Raw genomic sequence first — 24,853 nt, 5'->3', positions numbered from 1 at the left:
TGTTTTCGGTTCCTGAATACAAATATAAATAATTATGGGAGACTTTAAAACAAACAAGAAGGGAAGAAAATGGAATTTAATGAAATGGATGAATTTAAAAATAAAGTGTTTTAATGGAAATAAGATATGGATAATATGCAGAATGATAGGACATTATGATATGAATTTATTCTTTTATGTTGATCATGGAAACATTTTGATAAAAAGTAGTAGAAGATATTAGAAAAAGAAAGATAGAGTTAACAAAAATGGATATAGGTTAGTACTTTCTTGGAGATTAAGTATTAAAACATTACATGTGAAGAGCAACATAGTTAATAGAAAGACAGAATATAGATAATGTTTATATTGTAAACGTTTAGAAACAACTGAGTATTTTTTAGAATAAGAAAGGGTTAAAACTGTGGAATTCCATAAAGAAAGAAAAATATTCAAAATATTAAGGATATTAATTTATGATTTTATGTGATTATTATGATAAAATAGAGACTGTGGTGGTGGTGCTGCGGTAGCATTGTCGCCTCACACTAAGACGTTGTCCTGTTCAATTCTCAGCTAGAGCATCTTCTGTGTGGAGACATGCGTGAATGGGCTTGAAGGCTGTAACTCGGCATGTAAAAAAATCTACTGCCAATCATTAGCGGACCGGAGTTCCGCTGTGGCGACCCCTAACAGAGAAAGGACACAACAACATTATGATAAAAAGGAGAAAATTGCAATCTGAACTTTTTTGGATTATTTGGGAAATTTGGAAAGCTAGAAGGGATGAAATTTTGTTTAACAAGCAGTGGAGAGTGGCAGACATTTTGGGAAAGATAATAAAATGGATATGGGTAAAATAGTGAGAGGTAATTAAAATGTACAGCATAAATATATAAATAGATACATGTTTTCGATGTGAGTTTTTATTTTATATAAAATAAAGAACTCCTACTTTTTGATAGGTGCTGTGGTATCTTTTACATCCACCTGAGGTACCATTTAACACCAGCAGAAAACACGCCAATTTTTGGAGACATTAGTCAATACAACCAAATCACCTAGTGCTAATGTTTTGCACTGTCAAGTAGTTGGCTCTATAGAGCATTACTAGGCTAACAGATTATTTAATGGTAGTGTAGACCTCCCTGCACCTACAAATACGTGCGCACATAACACACACACACACACTGTTCCCCACATTTCATCATGATTTATGGGAATTATTGTGATGAGCTCATCAATGGAGTTTTAAGACCACTAGTTTCTCTGTTTTTTTTTACCCACTTATAAGTGCATACAGCTTCACAGATTCCTAGGTACTTACTCGGCTATTAGTCTCTGAGGTTCTTATGAGGCCTTGCTTTACATCCCCGTGGTATTGTTATATATAGTTTAAGTGCTCTGTTTGTTTGAAGTGCCTTCAGCTCATTCTGCTCAGAGAAAAGTTATGTCATAGCAGGAGTAAAGGAACATATGGCCTCATCATGCCCATTAACACTGTCTGACTTAGTTGTGTTTTTACTAAACTGCATCTGAATAGGAGGCGTTAGCTATAGTGCTGCACTCACTGGCATTCTTCATCACATTTCTGGATTCTGGTTTTAGCCTCCCAGCTGGGGTGCCTTTTCTGTGAAATCTGCATGTACTCTGTATGCTTGCATAGGTTTTTGTTTGAGTCTCTATTTTTTCCAACATACCAGTAACCTTGTGTCTATGTGTGTGTGTGTCTCTGTGTCTCTGTGTCTATGTGTGTGTGTGTGTGTGTGTGTGTGTGTGTGTGTGTGTGTGTGTGTCTTGCTATGGAAGGCATGTCTCCCAGTACTGGTTCTATTCCATAGCTCAGTGGTTTGCTTCTGCTCCCCAGTAACTCTGAATGGGAAAAAGTGGGTGCCAGAGAATGAATTAATACATTTGACAACCAGAGTACCTGGTCTTTACATTAAAGACTTCAGATATATCTGTGTGTACTTTAGAGTCAAGAAGAAGCAAATAAAGTTCTTTGTGTTTTCAGGTGCCAGAAGGATTTGAAGACGTTGCAGTTGGATTTTCAAGGGAGGAGTGGGACCTACTGAGTGACCATGAGAAAGAGTTACACAGGGAGGTGATGGTCCAGAACTATGAGAACATGATTTCTGTAGGTAAGTTGTTATTATATGAAGGTGTGTTTACATTTAAATTACCAGAATTATTTAATGTTTAAAGAAAATGTAAAATGGTTCAGCGGTTCTGTTGTCACACTTTTGTTCTCTTCTCTGAAGTTCATCAAACTGCAGTGATTGTAACCCATTTATCCAGCCCCAGCCTTAGATAACCAGTGGCAACTCACAATTCCCAGTTATGTTTTTGCATAGAATTTCTAGGAGGTTTTATGTTGTTGAGCAACACATTTGCAGGTCCTGGTTGATGACAGTCAAAGTCTGATATAAGTGAAACAATACATTATGTGAACTAATGAAACTATTTGTCTTTTTTCAAAGTTTAAAACAAAAAATCCCTTACTACAATTCCACAATCCAAAATCTGTGTTTTGTGGAATACCAGAATTTTTGTTTTAACCTTTGTGACTTTTTTTGTTCTTCCGCTTGTCTTTTTTATGAATCCTTATTATAACCACTAAACTGGAGAACATATTAATAACAAAAGTTACGTTTAGATTTTAACCATCATTTTATAGTGTGTTCATTCCAGCAATGAACATTCTTTTTTCCATTTACTAGTTCTAAACCTCTGCTCATTGCAACTGGCCCCTTGGTATCATTTATCTTATCAACTATATCTAATTGCAATCATATAGGATTAGATTTGGGATTGATTATTATAACCATTAAATTGGGTTCTAATCACCATATTTCTGCATCCATGGCAGCCGTTACTTCCAAGTTTGACTTTGACTTTTAGGTATGCTCAGCTTTCCTCCCTGGTCACCTCTTGAATCATTTTATGACGATTTTCTATGTTCGGTAAACTTTCTGTCTTCTAGATGATGGCTTCTTAAGGAGTAATACAAGATGGGAAATCTAAACCTTTTTGTACTTCCTCTTGGAGGTGTGCTCAACATCTCATCAAAAATGGCTAAGCTAATCCTGTCCAAAAAACTGTCAAACCAGTTTGGGACATGACTAGAAGATGTGCATCCTTGTCCCATGTACTTGTCTGTGCTGCATCCCCAACAAACAGTGGAGATGCCAGGAAAAAACATTCCCAATATTTTAGAAGTATATAAGTATACATGTACACACATTCAACTGAATATGTAAAATTTACATACCTGTACTTGCACATGGGAGCCCAGTGTTACTGACTAATCGGCCTTCAGGGGGATTGTGAAGTTGGTATAATGGTTAAGGTATTTACAGACACAAGATACAGGGTTTAATTAGGGAAATTGGCAAGGCTTAAAGTGACCTGTAAGGACAGTTAGCCTAGTACTTATCTATGAATCAGCATTCTCTCCATTGATCCTTCACCCTTCTGCAATCTTTGATAACTTTTTCTGATTAAATGCCCATTAGCTAAACTTTCATGTCTAAATTCCCATTTAGGTTCAGATTTTGCTGTTATCTTCTGGAGTCACCGAGTCATAGTTCTCTAAACGGAGTAATCCTCTCTGCAGAATCCCAAGGCCAGACTTTAATACCCCATTACATTCTTAAGCTAATCCCACTGTTTTAGGACTAACCACCCCTCCCAAATACTTACCCTTCTGATCATGTACTGTAAATTCTAGTCCATCGCCAGGTAAGACTCTTCTTGGTCTAAAATATCCACCCTCTGGCCTGTATCTAATGTGATCGTCAACCAAGATAAGGCCTCTGTTGCAGCTATAAAGTGTGTAAACATGAAGATAGGCATGTAGTTCTGGAGATATAAATCCATTTATAACCTGCATGTGCTGATGTCTTACTCAGCCATTTTTGCTTGTCTGACATAGTGCTGCTTGTAATAAGTCAGACTTGGAGGGAAGAATATGGCTAGATTTATTATAATAATGGAAAACATTTCCAAGTCTAAAATATTTCATTCTGAATTAGAGTCTCTAACCTGGATAATAATTTAGAAACTGTATTCTACATGCAAAAGGAAAGGTTCAACATGAGAACTCCATTTAATTTTATTATTTTCCAATTTAAAAGTCTGTCAAAGTTTTACTCGTATAGGCCTTCAGTCAGGAAAGATCTGCAAAAGCGTAGTCAAGTATTATCGCCATTTCTGCAGCCATGGTGTATATGCAAATTGCCACCTACTGCAGCCTGGATAAACATCAAAGCCTTATGCTCAATGGCTTTGAGGAGAGGCTCTCACATTACCATAAATATGTTTTAGATATAGCCAAGTGAGAGCGAAATAAAAAAGAGCCGTTGCTATTCACTTTCAAGATAATAGTATATAATAATCTACTCCTGGAAGAAAAAAAGGACAAAAATACAGAAATAGTATATAATAATCTACTCCTGGAAGAAAAAGGACAAAACTATAGAAATATTTTATCCAAATATGCAGAAATATGTTGTCAAATAAAAGGAAAGTATTATTTGTGGTTATAATACTAAACAATATTGCAGATAGCCTAAAATTAGTAAAAGTCCTGCATTCCTTAAACAGTGAGCTGAGGTCTAATCATAAAGCACTACCTATGGGATGGACACTTAGGTAAACTTCAAGACAAAAAGGGAAAGGAAACCTTAGCTGATGTTTATCTACACACCTTGTAAATGTTAGCAATAATTATGACCATTGCATAGAGTTAAAATAACTAACAATTATGCAATTTTATTTTATTATATTTATTACCGAAGGCATTGATCTCGGAGGAAATTCAAACAGAGACTGAAAGACGTGTTAAATTATGAAAGTTCACACAGTGATTTCAGAGTAATATATGGTGCAGTTTTAATAATGCTACAACAAAGTTGCTGATTTGCTTTCAGAAAAACTTGCCAGTCCCACCACTGATTAGCAATGAAAACACTTAACTGGCTCGGACTTCCTCACCTTCTGTATTATACCAAACTCATCTTAAACCACAAAATTATCTATACCCAATTTGCTTGCCCAGCAATTTGCCCAATACTCCAATTATGTCTACCAAACTGTCCATTTCTGTCAGATGATGAACATCCACAAACCACAAAGACCTACTGCAGTTACTCTCTATTCCGATAATGTAGGTAGATATTGGAATAAAATTCCTATATCACTCGGGTCTATCTCACACCTTCATCTTTTCAAACCATTGCCAAGACTTCCTCTCTGCCTCCTGGCTTTGTCCTTGCTCCTTATCTTGGGCATTGCTTCTCCTAACACCCTTCATTAACCTTTTTCATACCTCCCTTTAAAGTACTGAGTCTCTTAACCTGCTTATCCCCCTTTAATACCTCACTTTATTGCTGTACTTAAACTACTATACCTACTTCTCATTAGCACAACCAAATTACCATTCCATCGCTACTTCTCCACTAACACTCAGACTTGCTTATCCCTGCTAATACCTCACTCTAATATATTTCTTACATTACTGCTAGCTATCTTATACACAACTCTTATCTTCAAATTCTGATTTTAATCATTGTATGTTAATGTTTGTGAATATCAGTACAAATTTCTAAAAAATCCTAAATGCTAGTAAAAATTCCTAAATGTTACCAACCTACACCAATTCAAAACTCTGCTCAAAGACCACCTCACTAACAACTGGCTCTGCTCCTGCACCAAGCCAAGCTAATACCACATAAGCCCACATCAAATTTCATCCCCTACGTTTTATAGTCTCCATGTGTACCCCACTCCCACTTGTTAACATCACCTTTCAGCTGCCTACAATAAGAGTATAATCTGATAATTTATTTATTTTTTGTAAGGGTATACATATGTACACATATTAAAGTATACTCACATGATCAACTAAAAATGGACCCCTGCCCTCAAAAAAAAAAAAAAAAAAAAAAAAATATATATATATATATATATATATATATATATATATAACTTTTTCTTCTTTTCACTAAAGTGCCTATTGTATATTGTACTTTTTTATTGTCTCTAGATATTTCTGTTAAATTCTGTGTAAAACCGACACTGTACCTGTCAATGTTGTTCTTGTTTTATTGGAGCTTTTCTCCCAGGGCCTCCACTGAAAATGGGCTCACACCCAGATGGACTATCCCGGTCAACAAATGTAAAATAAATAAATAAATTATACTGACTACTATGCTATGTATTCACTAAAATTGCACTGTAAAATTTGTTATTGTAAATATTTATTGCATTAAATTTGTTACCTTGGAGCTTTTTGGGCCTCCACTGAAATTATGCACCTGTACCCAGGTGGACTTTTCCAGTATGTAAATGTCAATAAATAAATAAAATCATAAAGATCCACATGCCGCATTTGTAAATAAGTATGTAACCGTCCATATTATCTAACAGTATCACTACATGATAAAGTCATATTATAAGGGACAAGTCTTGGCATACCAGCATCAAATAGCTTAAAGCTTTAGAATCAGAGCTTGGCTGAGAGACACAGAGAGAGGGAGACAGAGAGAGACAGAGATCTGATTTCCAAATATATAAAGATGGTTGGAAACCACATCACACAGTTGCTTGACATGCTACTTAGACAGACTTGACAGGTATACCTGAACTGCATAACAATTTCAGTGGTAGCTTAGCAGAATTATTATTTTTTGGAGAGAGGAGGTGATTACAGCAAATTCCCTGTAATAGAACCTGTTTCATGTATGTCAGCCACAGGTGTTATGCTCATCGCAGACCATATATTCTTACTTTTTTAACATAGTAAGCATCGTTTGAACTAATCTAAATGTCGTTTAACTGATCAATGCTTTTCTAATTTTGTGAATATGTTGGTTTCATACACAAAAGAACAATACCCCCATTATCACAAGTTGTGTCTTTCAGAAAAAAAAATATTGGTAAGCTAGGAAAATTGCTGGTAATGGCAAACAGCAAGGAAATTCCTTAAATAATACATCTAGATATTTTTGACACCTCACAGCAAGAGGTTCTCCAGTTCGATTCTTGGCTGCCTTCTGTGCAGAGTCTGCATGTCCTCCCTGCATTCGTGTGGGTTTCTTCTGGGTGCTCCGGTTTCCTTCCACGTTACAAAGACATGCATCTGGACCATTTCTCCCCGGGCATCTGCTGAAAATTGGCTTTGTTCAAAGTAGGGTTACCACCTGTCACACTTTGCGAGGGACAGTCCCTCTCTGGGCAGTTGTGTCCTGACAAAAAATATTAAAAATGGCAAATGTCCTGAGATTGTAGGACATAATTATGTCCCATATTTTATGTAATAGTTGCATAAAATAGTTATTTCTGTATCTAAAATACCTAAATGTTACAAGGAACAGAATAAACAACTAAACTGCTACAAGAATAAGCTTTTATTTAGACAAAAAAGTTAAGTTCTACCCTTTGCACTGACCGTGGATATGTGTCGGCCTGTAAAATCTGATGTGTTTCCTGAAAATTTCCTACTTTGGCCATTTTGAAAAGGTGGCAACCCTAGTTCAAAGTCGGACTTTCCCACTTAACAAATGTAAAATAAAATAATATAAATAAATAAATAAAATAAATATAGAGAAGCACTTTACTTAAGTGCAAGCAGATCTTCAGGTTTTACTAAAATCTCTATTCAGAAAGCAGATGCCATCTGTTAAACGGAAGATGACTGTTAATAGGAAGGGAGGGAGAATGACTGATACAATGAAAAAGTGAAAACTAAAATGTGTGCTGGTCATACCTCTCAACTTTACAGATTTTTCACAGAAATGTCCAGATTTCTCCCTCCTATTTTTGGTCTGTTAATCATAAAATTGTGGTTTCTGGTGAATTTGTGGCAAATCATTAAAAAGTGAAGTTAGGAAATAGTGACAGATGAATTTCAGGCTTCATACCCATCAGAAAATTCATGCTAATGCAAAATCTGTTATTCTACCAACTTCATAAGTTTGTAACAGCAATATTTAAAAATTGTCCCTATTTTGGGGCCTTTATCCCACTTTTATTTATTGGTTTGTGAAGATTTCTTGCTCTAAGAGGTTGAGAGGTATGGTGCTGGTAAGCAAATACTGTAGAAGAAGGTTTAAAAACATAGGTCAGTGAACTACTGAGTTAACTAAGGTCAACTAAAAATGCATCAGGCTTTTCAAATGATCTATGCCTAGTTATTCAACCCAAGTGTTCTATGAACGTGATAGAAAAAGATGCTATAGAGCAATAACAAATTGATGTTTTGTACAAAAAATGTGATTATAATGATTTAGACGTTTTGGATTTGAAAACCAGCACGATTCTGAACTGTCAATTAGAAATTCTCAATCGCAGAGACATTTATCTAGGAGGGCTGAAAGCATCCTCTGTAGCTCAAAGATTATATAGTATTAGCTCGGTTAAAATTTTTTATGGTTACCGAATGCTGGAGTTTGGATAATCATATTACTTGGTTAACACAAAATGCAAGAAAGCAGTTTTCTGAGTATATGTCATTTGCATAACAAAATGTTAATGTATAGGTTCAGAGGTTGCATGGCAGCAGTAGACCTTTTGAGCCATTTAGAGCCTAACCATTGCAGTTCCTTTGGTACACCCAGCTGATTGGTCCCCAACCTGTAAGAGATAAGGAGGTAGGCCAAGGGGTAAAGTTATGTTTTACCATCCATTTAGCTAAGTTAGATTTGAAGTGGGGACCCGCTTTGTTTTGCAAAATGTAGGTGTTTGTTCCAGAGATGAGGGATTCTTTGGAGATATTTTTCATGCCAGCAAGTCCTATTTGTGTTTCAATAAAAATTTATTTTTGTGTTATCATCAGTCTTGTATGTGTGCAGCGGATCACACAGGTTTAGGTCATTCACAGCTGTATAAGGCAGGAACAGATAGATATGCAAGGGTCTTCAGGAAAGAGAATCGGGAAGGGTCTTTTAGGTTCTCCGGGTAACTCAATGAGCTCATTCACAAGATTTTTGTTTGCGAGGAGTAGCTGTTTTTTTTCATTTAGGTTAGGTGCGTGGGCAGGTAGGTGCATTATATTCTAGGACAGGGCTGATGAGAGAAAAGAAGAGGGTTGATTACCAAGAGCAGATGCTTTTCATAATTAGCTGCACAAGTTAATAAGCTGTCATTCCAACAGTGGATATGTGCTGGTTAAAAGATCCATCAAGTCGCATTGGTTTCTAATCAAAGTGTATGTTTTACAGGGAGGTGGGCCCATTCATTTGGTGTGGTAGGTGTGTAAGGGGTCCCATTTCCCAAACTCTAAAAAAACAGAGAAACTAATAATATGCTTTTTGTCATTCATCTTTAGACTATGATCCTTTCGTCTTACATTTTGTCTTCTGAATTATGCTGTCTTGGCGGATTTGGAGGATACTAGTGTCTTCAAAGAAGTTTTTTTTTTTTCAATAATCATTTTTTATTATTTTTCACAACCATATTACAAATTCACACATTATATACAATATATACAAAATGCTTCCATTGGTTAATTTCACATATATATCAACCTCATGTATTGATCAAAGGTACAGCACTAACAATCAAAAGGAAAATAATAAAAAAAATCCAACATTAACAAATCCAAGCCAACAATCTGTCTTTTCTGTACATTTTCTATCTAATCTAAGGTTGATTTAGACTATATTCTGGTTCGAGAAAAGTGGATAGTAACCTCTTAAGCCAAAATAATATTAAAAATTTGCTCCCAGATTTTATGTTGTTGATATTTTTCTTGTGATCACTAATTAACAGTTTATGCGCTAAGATGTGTTTTATTGCCAACAATCTGAAATTTTCCCACGATGTCTGGGCTGGGTTCAACCAATTTTGGCTATATATAATTTCATTAATAGGCAAATATTCATAATTACAATCGTTTTGATTTATTTAGATTCTCCGGGGGAATATGAAGAATCATAAATTCCCAAGAGAGTGTTGAATTTTGGAAAGCCATTTTTGTAACTGCAATTTTAATGAATTCCACAATTTATAAATGCACTTACAACTCCAGAACATGTGAAGCAAATCTGCTGTCTGATCAAAGCAATGTGGGCATATGGGTGAATTCTTCGCATCAAATTTGTGCAAAGTGAGACGAGTATAGTATGCATTGTTAAATATCATCAGCTGCGTAAATACCAATTTCTGAAGGGATACGGACTTTAATGTTAATTTAAATGCCCCCAATATCTTATTGTCATCTGGCAATATCAATTTCTCTCTCCAGTAACTCGATAAAAGAATATAATTATAATACGTCCTCTCTTTTATCAATTTATATGCTGCGGTTATATATTTTCTATCCTGCAACAACGCTTCCCATAGATTACGAGAAATGATTAAATCTTCCCCTTTCATTTCAAAGTTGTTAAAATAGTTTATAACCAAGTCTTTTAGCTGTCTTACTATATTTAAATAGGAAATAGGGAGTTCTATTTCTTTTAAAATATCATGTACTGATACTCCTAGAAAAGGATATAAATCGAGTACATTTAACTCCATGATTAAAGGGAATTTCTTTAGATCAATCAATTGACCACCAATTGTTAAATTTGGGTTCCTATGAAACGGTTGGAAAACCATCATATATTTTAGTAAATTTAAGGAAGCGAAAAGAGTTTGAATTGCCGTTACATAGCTTTTGATGTGCTCCATTAATTTATATTTACTCATTGTCCAATTATTTAAAAAGGGTAATGCTTTAGCATTGACTCCCACTTCATTTATATGCTTGTACGTTAAGAGCACCCATTTGGGTGTCTATTTTCTATTATCACTATCGAAGTAAGACGTCTTTAAAATCCTATTGGCCTGAATCACTAAATAGTACATTTCGAAATCCAGTAATTCCAGCCCCCCCCCCCCTTATTTTTTGGAGCCATCAATTTTTCATATGAAATTCTCGTCTTCCTAGGTTCCCAAAGAAATCTTCCCAATCTTATATGAAGCTGTTTGAAGAATGTTTTGGTAATTCTGAGTTGTGCAGCTCTGAAAATATATAACATTCTAGGAAGAACATTCATTCTTATGATAGTTGCTCTTGCCATCATTAGTAACTTCAATCTACTCCATCTCTCAAGATCCAATGTTATTTGATCTGTAGTTGACTTTACATTGTTAATAAAAAAATCTCTATTTTCAGTTGAGAAGACAATTCCCAGATATTTTATCTTTTCTTCCGTCAATACTTGTCCTATTAATGGTAGCATTGAAAAGGGTGTGGGTGTCTTTAATGGGAATATTTTGGATTTTTTAAAATTTAGCTTGTAATTGGAAATTCTCTCAAAGATTTCTATTGCAGCTAATATTTTTTCAGTATCGGAAACAGGTGTGGTACAATATATGTTTAAATCATCTGCATAGGCAGCCATCCTAACCTTTATTCCATACAGTACAGGAGAATTATAAAAAACATTTTGCTTAAGGTGTAAAAATAAAGGCTCCAAGTAAAGATTAAATAAGATGGGAGATAATGGGCAGCCTTCTCGGGTACCATTTTTGATTTTTATCCTATTCGAGCATTAAGTGATTTATAAATAAATTTGTGTATGCATTTCTATATAGTATCCTTAACATTGAGATAAACTCCTGCGGTATATTAAAATAAGGTAATGTATCAAATAAATAATCCAAATTAACCCTATCAAATGCTTTCTGAGCATCAATAATTAGGGCGTACAAATTCAGGTTTTATATTTATAAGAGATTAAGGTATGGAGCGTTAAGGTATTATCCGTGGTCTGCCTCCCATCCATAAACCCCGCCTGTTCCTCTGATATTATTGGGTTTATTACCTTTTTCAGCCTACTCACCAGAATGGATGTCATGATTTTCATGTCCATATTCAAAAGTGATATGGGCCTGTAATTATCAGGATTTTTGGAATCACCTTTCTCCTTTAATATCAGAACTGTCCTTGAGGCATTAAAATGAGGATCATTAATTCTATTTAGAGTGATATAATTAAAAGTCTGTGACAATACACTGCTCAAAATCTCACTAAAAGATTTGTAGAATTCCGAGGTCAAACCGTCTGGGCCTGGGGCTTTGTGAGGCTTCAGTTTCTTGATTGTCTCGGACACCTCCTCAACTGTAATCGGTTTGATTAAATCTCTATGAAATTCCTTGTCCATATTAGGGAAAGTGATTCTCTGTAAAAAATCTTTTCTGTCTTTATCTTGCACGAGTGTCTGCTTCTCACCGTAAATCTGATTAAAAATTTTTTCAAAGGTCTTCATGATATCTGCCTTGTCAGTATATGTAGTATTGTTATAGTGTATTTCAGTAATTAATCGTGTTGATTTCATCTGGTTAATAATACGAGCTAATGCTTCCGAGGGGGTTTAAATATGATTTGCATATTTAACTAAATTTCTTAGTTCATAAAGTGACAAATTTCTATTATGAAGTAAAAATAGTTCTTTTTGACATCTTAATAGCTCAGTTTATGTCTGTTCATTATAGTTCCTCATCAAATCTTGGTCCAGTAATTGAATTTTAGTTTCTAAATCCAATTGAGTCTTCTTTTGCAATTTTTTTATAATATGTAGCTTTTTGTATAAATAGTCCTCTTAGCTGCATTTTAGTTGTAGCCCATTCTATATCTATTGGGTGTCTATTTTGGGAAATATTATTTAGTGACTGTTTAAGTATCTCCTTGACTTCCATTAATATATCTTCCTTGGTTAGTAAATATGGGTTCAAGGACCAATTATACCCTCAAAGCCTCTTAGTATCCATATTACTACTGTTTAAAGTTAAAGTTATCTTTGAATGGTCTGAGAGTTGTCTGACTTGATTAGAAACACTAGGGTCAGCTGAGATCAACATCTCTGAAATTAAGAAAAAGTCAATTCTCAACCACATTTTATGGCAGGTTGAATAATAAGTAAAATTCTCTGCTTTCCCTTGTGAGTGTATGTGTTTAAAAGGGTCATAGAGTTTGAAATCCATTTGCAATTCTTTCAATGCTACCATTGCCTGTTTATTGAGCAGCTGAAGAAGCACCCAACTTGTCTAATTTAGGATCTTGATAAGAGTTCCAGTCACCTCCCAACACTATATAGCAATTATTGTATGACTGTAAAATGGAATAGATTGAAGCTATGAAATGATGCTGATTAACATTAGGGGCATATATACATATTAGTACTATAGGTTTATCATAACATTTGGATGTGAGAAGGACCAAACACCATCTACCCTCCTGATCCATTTTCACATCCCTAATATCTCCCTGAAAGTGATTCTTAACTAAAATTGCCACCCCTGCACTATTTGTTGTTCCTTCCGCCGTCACAATCTTCCTAACCCATTTCTTATCCTTCACTGACTCCCACTGATCATTAGTCATATGCGTTTCTTGTAATAAAATACAACATGCTGATGATTTGAGAAACAAATGAAAAAACAGCTTTCTTTTTTTCATGTTCTGGAGTCCTTTGACATTCCAAGATTCTATTATCCACATTTAACGTTCATTAGAAATATAACTCAATATCTAATCTCTTTGAGCAACCTTAGAATAACACAAGTTGGCATATCATCAATTGTATGGAAGCAAAACTGCCATCCTATCCTTACCCAGTGCCTACCCACTGTTCCTCTGGACCAGGATGAACATAGGTTTTTTACATTACTGAAAACCATCTGAGTAACTAATCTACTAATTCTATTATCTAACAATGAAACCCCATGCAAAAAACCTACAACAACTACTTCTACGTATACAAAGACTAATTCTGACATTCCCTACTAAACACTACTTATGTAACTACAGCTCTGTACATATTTATGGATATACAAATAAACTAATTGTACCCTGAGATTCTAATGTACTTCAATTCACTTCAGCTTTATATTCAGCAATAGCAAATAACATTCTAATTTGTTGTTCTATACAGTATTAAATATTAGTTGACATAGAAAGCAGACAGTTATTTAACATTTCCCAACATCATGTATCTACTGAATAAAATGATCTAACTACTTTAATCTGCTTTGTTCTTCCCCTACAACTTACCTACTAACATATTAATATTGAAAATCAATGCAGTTCAAAATAAAACTATAATGGCACTTTCATTTGTAATAACCATATGTGAATAAGAGAGGCACCAAGGGGTTAAAATAAAAAAAAAGGAGAGAAAGAAAAAAAAAAGCATGAAGGGAGCACAGCAAAAGGAGAAGAAATAAGAAAAAATGCCTTAAATTACACATAAAAAAATAACTTATTTTATGTTCTTTTATTATTATATGCACATTGTTTAAATCTGATCAACTAACCATTTTTACATCATTTATCAGTTAGAAATAATACCACCTATCTACAGGAATAAAGGAAAGGAGTAAAAGAGAAGGGAGATATAGGGAAAAAAGAGAAAACAAATATAAAAAAAAAAAGTACAGTACCTTATTCTGCCACTACACATAACCATCTCCTTTTTTAATACACAATGCATTTCCACAGCGTTTACCTGCATCACTTTGACTTCACACACTATCTTGCAGTCCTTTTCCTTCAAAATAAGTCCAAACAGGTTTCGTTTTACTTCGCCAGCAGTTCCTCTTTCTTCTCAGCTATTTAAACTGTAAAGGCAGTTCAAATCCTTTCCTTTGCGCTCGCGACAAGGGGCTCAATTCGCGAACGGACCTCCTGGCTGCACCACGCTAAAAACAGTCCCTCTGCTTCCTCTAATGCATTTCCTGTTGCCTCGTGGATCAGAAACGCTCGCTACAGCCATAAAACTTTGTGGGAACTTCGTGTTGAAACTGGAACTACGAGATAAGATAAGAAAATAAAATTCCAGGCCTGCTACAAGAAACAGAACAGACAAAGGATTTTAAAGCCTCAGATTGTCGTAAATAAAACATCCCATTCTCCCTGGTGCTGCAGAAAGCCAAAATGGACTGTTCACATTTCTGAAGATGGGAGAGCCTTAAAAATCTTCAAAAAAGTAGGTCTTGCTTCTTTCCTTGTGCTTACAGAGTATTTAATGCCATCCACAGTAAAAATTAAGTTATTAGGATATTTCATTTGAAATCTGATATTTTTGTCAATCAGAAACTTACAATATGGAGCCAGCATTTGTCTAGATTGCCTTATTTGTGTTGGTAAATCCTGTGCTATGGAAATTTTATTATTTTACCACATTATAGATCCACCAGATTTTTTAATAGTTAACAGTACTTTTCTCACATCTTGGTAGTTCAATATTTTAACATAAACAGGTCTGGGTATAGTTGAAGCTTGAGATTCTCTGTATGCTCTATGCGCCCTTTCTATGACCATCTGCTTAACAACCTCAGAGTCCTTGAGCAGTATTTCGAATATTTGTGTAATAGAAGTGATCAGGTCATTATACTGAATAGATTCTGGGATCCCTCTGATGATTATATTGTTACGTCTGGATCTTGCTTCCAAGTCCAGAATTTTATTTTGCATCATTTGAATGTCAGTTCCATGTGTCTCTGTTCTTTTGGTGAGCATTAATATGTTGTCTTCATTGGTAGCAATTCTAGTTTCTGCTTTCTCCATTCTTTCGAGAATCCGATTACGTGTCACTAAATGAAAGTATTTGAGATGTTAGCTCTTTTAAGGCATCCTGTATAGGTAGCAATGCTGATTTGATTTCTTCCATTGTGACCTGTTGATCAGATTTTGTTGATGGCCCTGTTTTTGCAGTCTCTTGCTGTTTGATAGTTTTCTGTCTCTTGATTAAAGATTCTTTCTCCGGTGATTGCAAAGCTGACAGCTTGGTTTTGGAAGTTGTAGTTAACATATTTTTGTCCTCCTTTGACATTTCAAAATTCTGCACGAAGATTTATTTCCCAAAGAAAAGTTACAAAAGTGAGGTCAGTCCTTTGTTTGGTGCTCTGTTCAGAGTCAAGCTGACAATCAGATCCAATCCTGCTATTACCAAGTATTTTTTTTCGATTTTTCTTTCTCAGAACCAAAAGTGACTTCTGGTCAATTAGTAATAACTGCCAATTAGTTTGTTTACTCCAAGTATAACTCCACAGGGTTGATTTTTTTCTCAGGTATTTGAAGAGCTGAAGTACTGCAGTGCTTATAGAATGGCAGCCATCTTTGTTCCCCGTCTTCAAAGAAGTTTTTGATGGCTGCAGCCTTGCAGTCATCTGCATGCATGATGAGCCAAAGCATTTAGTGTCAGATTTGACATTAGAGAAGTAAATGGCTGGTCCTAAAAAAAGTCCTCCATGCACCACAAGTGACAGGTCTGCTAAAAGATACTGTGCCAGCCAACTCTTGCCAGTCCTGATTTGAGGGAGCTCTGTTAGTGAGCCATCTGGCAATCCAGTGGTTTACATAGCCTAGGAATCTTCTATGAACCTATTATCCTAACATCACAAGAGCCCTTACAAGCCTAGCCAGTTCTGCCCAGATTTTACCTAATTTTCTATCCCTAGGAGAAAGATAGCAAGGGTCAGCAAGCAGGGTTTTGACTATTTTTTACAGACTGCCTCTGTCCATAAGAGACATGGGCACCACCCCAGGAGTGAATTTGTGATTTCCCATCCATCGGTCCAAATTGTTCTTGAAGAAGGTCAGGGAAGGGCTCTGCTTCAAGTGAATAGGATGCCTATTCCAAAGGAGGGGCAATCTGTGGGACACACATCTGTCTCTCCAGCAGGCTTAGATGTTTGGAGAGGTAACCCTTGTGCAGTTAATTTTGCAAATATACATAATTTCCATCAGGGATGAGTCAGAGAATGTCTTGTAGGTCCGACATAGATCACCCATCAGTAATCAGTAGGAAACTGAATACAGTGATAGGATTTTTAATCAGTCCACATATGACATTTTGGTTATACCCTGTATTTTTTATTTATTATTTTATTTATTTATTTTTGGTGAGAAACCTCCAAGAATGCTCCAACTTTTGCAGGTGTTTGGCAAGGTATATGTCAAAGGGTGCACTGTACTCAATTATTGGTCTGATGAGGGCAGAGTGCTGTGGTACATTGACATCCTTAGATCTGGAATTTATGCCCTTACCTATAAGCTGAGCCACATATAAGGATTTCCTCACCATCATGGATACATGGTGGTCAGAGCTCAGATTCCTATATACCCGAGTACCCAGATCTGTTACCACTGGGTGCATTCTTACGGCGGTATTATCAATGTTGTAATTTGCAGGGGTATTTGATTTCCCAAAGGGTGATATTGTGCACTTCTCCACATTTAGCTTAAGGCTATGGCTCTGACACCAATTATTAGTCTGCATTAGACATTTCTATAGGATATCAACATCATTTTAGGAGTCAGTGACTGACCCCAACTTGCAGTCATCAATAAACTTGGTCAGCCAAAGGCCTTCTGCATTTGCCTTGACATCTAAGAAGTACATTCCAAACAGGATGGGGCCCAGCACTGAGCCCTGTGTTACACCAATGGTGACTGGCCTCTTCCTGGATGTAGATTCCCCTACTCTAACATGTGTCCTATCCATGAGACATTTGGCTATCCATGTGGTGGCGTAGAGGTTTGTGCCAAATTTTGTGAGTTTATCTATAATACCTGAGTGGGCATTGCTTGTTTTAAAATGCCTTGGCCAAGTCAAGGTAGGTGGTATGCACTGTCATACCCTCATCCGTGGCCTTGGTGACTTTCTGAAAGAAGTCCACCAGACTGAGCAGGCAGGACCTGACCTTGAATAAGCTGAACTGGGATGGGTATCAAGTCTGGAGATTTCCTTTGTCATTGTTAATCAGGTCCATGATTATCCTTTCCATATCCTTGCATATGAGACTAGTCAGACTTTTATGGGTCAGTAGTTTTCTGGGTCAGTTGTTGGACCCCCTCCCTTGTGTCAGTTGTTGGACCCCCTCCCTTGTGCAGAGGGATGACTGTTGCTGTCCTCCACTCTACTGGGATAGATGTCTGGAGACTGTGGTTAAATAGAGGTCTGAGTAGGTCTGCTAGGTCATGTTACAAGCTATTTAATAGGCACCCTGGGATTTCATTAGCACCCTTTGATGCTATGTTTCTAGCTTTAGAGAGTGCAATGATGACCTGTTCTTTTATGATAACAGGCAAAGGAATGTTGGAGGGTAATTTGTAGAGAGTAACAAAAGATGATGAGGGAGTGAAATCTGAGCTGAATTTTGTCAGCCAGCAGGTTTGCTATTTCTTCCAGTTGAGTATAGTTAGTGTCATCCCCAAGCCAACTCAACACATGCTTTGTGGTTATCCTTTGTTTGGGAAGCTATTTTAGACTTGTCTTTAGCTTTTGAAGACTTGACTAGTTCTCTCATTTACCTGTTGAGACTGAGTGATTTTTTTCTCTGCTGTGCATCCTCCCACTTACTTCTAGACAGGTATTTCTTTCTTCTGTTGTATAGTCTATTTATGCAAGGATTCCATCAGGGTGGCTTGTTTTTCCGGATAGACCTGGGTTTATTTTGGTTAGGTACTACCATTTCTATGCATTTGTTTAAGTAGTTGTACAGGGCATTCGTGTATACTTCTGCATAGGCCTCCATGTTTTGGGGGTTAGGAGGAGCTTTAAAATTACCTGCTCTATCACTTAATAGGAGATAATTTGCCTTAGAAAAATATGTTAGGGTTTTAGGATTTGATGGGGGTGCTACCATTACATTTATTTGAAAAGAGACAGATTTATGATCTGATCATACCAATAAGGACATTATGCTAGGGAGGTGCAATGCTCCTCCATGTTTGTGAGCAGTGTGTCAAGGATATTTGAGCCCCTAGTGGGACTGCAGACCAGCTGTTCCAGAGCATTTGTACTGACAAAGTGCAGGAATCTCTGAGCCTGCATGTTAGTGGCTGTATATGTGTCCCAGTTTATGGAGGGACAGTTAAAATCACCCATGAGTAGTGTGTTGGGCTGAATGGTAAGTGATTCTAGCAACTTCAGGTATGTAGTTTTCATGGTTCGTGGTTGGGGACCTGTAGCTAGTGATGATATGGTGGGGATTTTGCCTTTGGTCAGCTGGACAAGGAGTAGCTTAAGCGAGTCATCCTGCTTGACCAGTCTAGAGGTATGATTGTTTTTTATGTAAATGGAAACACCTCCTCCTTTCATTTTTTTTTTAAGAGGGTGATCTGAATGTGTGATAGGCATTGTAGTCTTGCACTGCTAGGGTGCTTTCTGCAGCTTTGAACCACATCTCTGTAACTGCACAGATATCAGTATTCTGCACAACAAGGAGAGCTTCCAGGGAGTGCAGTTTCTTGTTAAGAGTCCTAGCACTGAGCAGTAGTACCTTCCGCTTGGCATTAAAGAATTTGTTACATTGGTAGTACTGCTGGTTTGGTACTGCCTAAAAAAAGGCACTATGTGGATAGCTAATGCTTTGGCCAGTATTCGAAAGCCTAGTGTTGATGACGGGTGCAGACCATCTCTGGAAAAGCAGCATGGTTTGTCGATCATTTCATCCCACTCTGACAAATACTGGATTTCCTTAGTGTGACACGAGTAGCTAAGCCAATTATTGAAGTGTTTGTCTAATTATGTTATCACTTGTTTAACCATGTTGGAGCTTTTCTCCCCAGGACTCCATTGAAAATGGCCTCCTACGGCCTAACGCACTATCCTGGTAAACAAACTATAAAATAAAATAAATAAATGAAGTCAGTCATTTTCAGTTTGTGTTGTGGTAACATTCTTGGTGAGGGTAGAATGCTGCTCAATGTGAGACTCCTACCCACCTGCAACAAGTATTCAGAGAGGTCCATAATGTCTTTTTTCATATAGTCCAGGGAGGTATGTCTCAGGTCATTCACACCCACATGGACTATGACTGAGTCATACTGGTACTTGTGGTTGAGTGACCTGAATGCCTGCGTAATCTGGTGAATCACCTGGTGAGGGGGGCATCCATTTGTCTCATGATGGAGTCTCCTATGACCAAGATGTTTGAGTACATGGAGTTTGCATCTGTACAGAGCACTGCCAGCCACCTCTGCACAGAGAGCAGCCTAGTGCAAACACTGGGCTTGTATAGAATCAGAAAAACAAGTTTTACAGCAGCAAGGCCTACAGATCAGAAAAACATACAGTAATCATTCAGTCAGCATCTCCCATCTTATATAAGTTTTCTATGGCACATTCTGCATGAAGAGTGCAATCAGGATATCCTCAATATACTGGTTTTAGAGCTGAAGTGCAGGGAAATCACACAATTAAGATACTGATATCCTGTAAAACTAGCAGACACAATATAATTAAGTACTACAGCAGCAGTGGAAACAGTTCAGCTTTGAAACTCTACTAAAGTGCAAGTAATGGAACAATATAGGATTCTTGTGAAATACAGTAAAAGTAATCAGCAGAAGTGCAAAGTGATACTTAATTTCATTCCTTTAGTAGTGGATGGGTTTATATTTAGCAGATTCAGTGTAAATCTCAGGTGAAGTAGCCAAACCAAGAGCAGCTCCGAGGAATTGAGACAGTTTATTTTGAATCTGACCACTTTGCCAGTGTTGCCAGAGTGAGGCATAGCGTCAAAAGCCTTAGCTAAATCAAAGTAAACTGTGTACAAACTGGGTTACCCTTGACTGGTGCTTCTGTGATCCTTACAGAGGAATCAACAGAGCTTAGTAGGTGTGAACTACTGTTTATAAAGACAAATTGGTTAGTTTGTATGAATTGTATGTTTCCCATGTCCTTGTTTATGAGGTCCAAGATACAGTCCATCACCTTGTAAATGATGCTACTGACACTGATAGCTGTATAGTTGCCAGGGTCTGTGGTGAGCCATGCAATGTACAGGCCTACTACTACCACTGTTCTACATCCTTCTAGTGCACAGTCAGTGCAGAGGCTGTGGTTGAATAGTTTAGGGAGGAGGCCTGATAGCGATTGTTTCATACTGACCTGGAAACAACCCATTATGTTGCCTGGTCCCATAGAGCTGCTGTTTTTGGTCCTGCAGAGGGGAATTAGAATCTGTTCAGAGACAACTGTGAAGGATATGTGGACTGGTTACTTTGTAGTGGCTAATTTGGAGGTAATAGCGGGACTTACCTTTCAGGACATTAGCCTTATCCTTGGGTTCTGAGTGGGTAACGCCGTTACAGATGAGCTTGATGCAGTGCTGAGTATAATTTATCAGGTTATTTACATAATTACATAACTAAAGAGTGTCTTGTGCTTGTCCTTGGCTTACGTATTTTTAGTTCATCATTAACTTTGGACGACTTCAGGTTACTCCTCCTTTGTTGTTTGCTAAATCTTTTTAATGTTGAATTTTGGCACTGAACTTTTTGTTGTTGTAAAGTTTATGGTTGAGTTCGACCAGAATGGCTTGCCTGTAAACTTTGTGCTGTATTGTTGGCAAGCAAACCTCAGTGTAAGAACTGAGATGGGTATATGCATCAGTAATTGCTGTACTGTCATCGAAGGATGGGTAGTCTTTCGAACCATCTCATGGTATCTTCAAGTACAAGGCCAATGGCCTTGGTGAAGTCTCTGAAGATGGATAGGTTACACACTGACTTAAATTGGGATGATATAATGATCTCATTTGGCTAGTGAGGGTTTGGCAGTATGCAGGGAATTTCTTTTCCATTAACATCCATCTGTTTGCTAATTTTAATTTTCATTTTCACTAAGTGTTGCATAACTCTTCTGCAGCTTCTTTAATTATGCCTGAAGCCTTTCTCAGTGGAGCTTTACATATCTGGCACCTTTTTGAGGATCTCTTCCCCCCTTCAGGATTTAAATGTAACCCTGGAGAAGTTAATACTAGTGTATAAGGCTGAGCAAAGATTTTTGTCATGGAAGCTCTTTCTCTTAGTCATAGCATCAGCAAGAAAGACCTGAAAGCTTCATGTTTTGTTTGTTAAGGCTGCTTATCTAGTTTTTCACAGAGAGGGTGGTCTTGCACATAAACTCTATTTTTATGTCAAAAGTCACCACTGAAATTAATTTAAACTAATCCGTAAGCCTGCTTGTTTCCTCTCAACCTATTCAAACAGTGAGAAAAGTACTTACATTGTCTGAATATACACAGACAGCTAAGACTTTAGTTAGACAGAGCAAAATAATTTCACAAAGATTCTGTTATCTGTGGCTTATCCAGTAATAAATTGGGTTTTAAGGTGTCTAAGGTCACACAGTCAAGGTAGGATGAATTATTTTTTCTTGCAAAATGCACAACAACAACAAAAAAATGCCACTGGCCTCTGTAACACAAGGGGATACATTTTATTTATTTATTAGATAACATTTGTTTACTAGGAAAGTCCAACTTGGAATGAGACAATTTTTGGTGGAAGCCCAGGAAGAAACGCTCCAGGTGCATATCTTTGTAATGTGGGAAGAAACAGGAGCACTCGGAGGAAACCCACACGAATGCAGGAGGGCATACAGACTCCACAAAGAAGTCACCCCAGCCAAGAATCAAACCGGAGAACCTCTTGCTGTGAGGTGATGACACAAACCACTGCACCATACATCACTTATATTTTTCTGCAGATTGCTTCTTTGGAAATATCTCTGTGTGTATGACATGGGCTAATCTGCAGATTTTTGAAAGACCCTCCTTTAAGGCTATATTCAGGGGAATGAACTTTGCATTCTGTCCTAATGGTGTGAAAGAAGATAAAGCAAAGTGTTTCAGATGTAAAAGTATTGTACTAAACATGACAACAGGTCTGCACAATCCTTAGTCCTTCACTTTTAAAATACCTGCCCTCCCTCTCTCCCTGCCTGGATGTAAGAGGTATAGAAAAAGTATATTTTGTGCTTTGTTAGTCTTTGTGTTTTTGTTTTTTATTTTGTGCTGTCCTTTTGAGGAGCTCTAGCGAAGAAAGGGAAGCCATGGTACAGTATGAGCAAGGGGAGGGAGCCTTAACTTGGGAAAACCTCCTGTTCCAAGCTAACTGGAGGCTGCAGCATCCAGTGCTAATGGTTTGAAATGGATGGTCCAAAGGCCGTGCAGATCTACTGTTATAACTTTTGTTCAAAACCCACCAGTTCCCATAAGCTCCACTGCTAAAATCTACATATCCCTGGTACAGTCTGTCCCTACCTTTTAGTCTCTCTGCTCATACGTTGCATACCCTCGGATACATGCTAAGCTATTTCATTCTTAGTGCTTAGTGTTGTGTTTGTTTTCTTTTGGCAACTGAGTGTGTAATAATGATGCATAATCTTATTAGACATGATGTGGGTACAGTCATATCTAATAAAGTATATTCAGGTGTGTGTGTGTGTGTGTGTGTGTGTGTGTGTGTGTGTGTGTGTGTGTGTGTGTGTGTGTGTGTGTGTGTGTGTGTATATGTATATATATATATATATATATATATATGTATATGTATATATGTATATATATATATGTATATGTATATATATATATATATATATATATATATATATATATATATATGTATATATATATATATATATATATAGATATATATATATATACATATATATACATATATATAGATATATATATATATATATATATATATATATATATATATATATATATATATATATATATATATATATATATCTATGGGTCTACCTGAAAACACCGAATGCTGACAATGCCGACAATGGGATAACTGACACAGGAAGATCGACAACGGAGATGACTGACGATTGAAAATCCCGACGCTGAGAACACCGACATGTTAAGGTAAGTGTGTGAGAACACCGACATGTTAAGGTAAGTGTGTGATAGTGACGAACGTTAGGGTCAGGGTACGGGTAAGGTAAATGTGTGATAGTGACAGACTTTAAGGTTAGGGGCGGGATAAGTGAGTTTGAGTTAGGGTTAGGGCATGGGTTAGGTGAGTGTGCGATAGTGACGGACCTTAGGGTTAGGATTAAGGTTAGTACATAGATAGTTGTGTATGTAAGGTTTAGTGTAGGTTTGTAAGGTTTTTGGTGTGCTTGTGTTGTGTGTGTGTTTTACAGAAAAGGTATTTGTTTTGTTTTGTTGATTGTCGGGATTGTGGTTTGTCTGGCATGTGAAGTTTTGTGTTTTTGAACTTTCGGTTTTGTGGTGTCTGTTATCTCGTTGTTGGTGTTTTTGCATGTGGGTGTTTTCAGGTAGACCCATATATATATATATATATATATAACTAACAAGCACTTCACGCTTTGTTCTAGTCGCAGGAAGTCACTTCACACTTTGTTCTAGTCACAGGAAGTTATGGCTAGAAAGACACAGGCTTTACAGTATATTTGGCATAGTGTTTGCAATTTAAATGTGCGCATCATTCATTCCTGAATATTGCATGCACTTTGTTGGCTGTTCATAAGGGAGCTACTAATATTTTTTTTAAAATGAAATTTGTGGTTATGCATGTTTTTGCTTTTCCCTCTCCATTTTGCATACTGTTCCTTGTATTGCAGCTTTGTGATAGGATGGAATATATAAAGAAATTTACAAAACTTGAAAACCTAAAATATATCACATCTGAAATGCAAACAGTGATGGGCAAGGGGTTCCTGTAATTACTTTAATTTCATTGCCATTATCTCATTGCCTCATAGAGGCAGTAACAAGGAAGCTTTATTTACTGGAAAGATGTGGTGTGTCAGGCAGTGAGAGGGGATTTCACATACCCAGGGGAGTTATAGAGCCTCAGTGTTGAAACAGTATAGCAGACATGGACAGAGAGCAGTTCTGATCCTAAGTCTTATCAGACTCTCCCTGCTTGTGTCCCATTCTAGTACATGTTGACAGGTCTGTTAATGACTAAGTGACTAAGGCATTAGTAATAATTTCTTTCAACTTGCCCACATCCTGTCCTTCCACAAATTTAAATTTCTTTCCAGGAAGACCCACTCGGATCCCAAGCTCACAGCCTTGATTAAGTCCTTTCCTTCCTTGAATAGAAAAG

At 36.9% G+C, this 24,853-nt stretch overlaps 1 protein-coding gene across 1 annotated transcript in view; it reads left to right on the top strand.

The window, feature by feature from the left end:
• The window catches only part of LOC122798708 (gastrula zinc finger protein XlCGF57.1-like), a 138,600-nt gene that overhangs the window by 22,461 nt on the left and 91,286 nt on the right, over window positions 1-24,853 (top strand). Inside the window, exon 2 of the mRNA XM_044067803.1 lies at window positions 1,994-2,120. Within this exon, the coding sequence (XP_043923738.1) occupies window positions 1,994-2,120 (127 nt within the window). The remainder of the gene's footprint in view (window positions 1-1,993; window positions 2,121-24,853) is intronic.

Source organism: Protopterus annectens, chromosome 3.part1 (genome assembly GCF_019279795.1).
Source record: "Protopterus annectens isolate FY-2018-M chromosome 3.part1, PAN1.0, whole genome shotgun sequence".
Classification (NCBI taxonomy): Eukaryota; Metazoa; Chordata; order Ceratodontiformes; family Protopteridae; genus Protopterus; species Protopterus annectens.
This window is presented reverse-complemented; position numbering and strand designations above follow the sequence as displayed.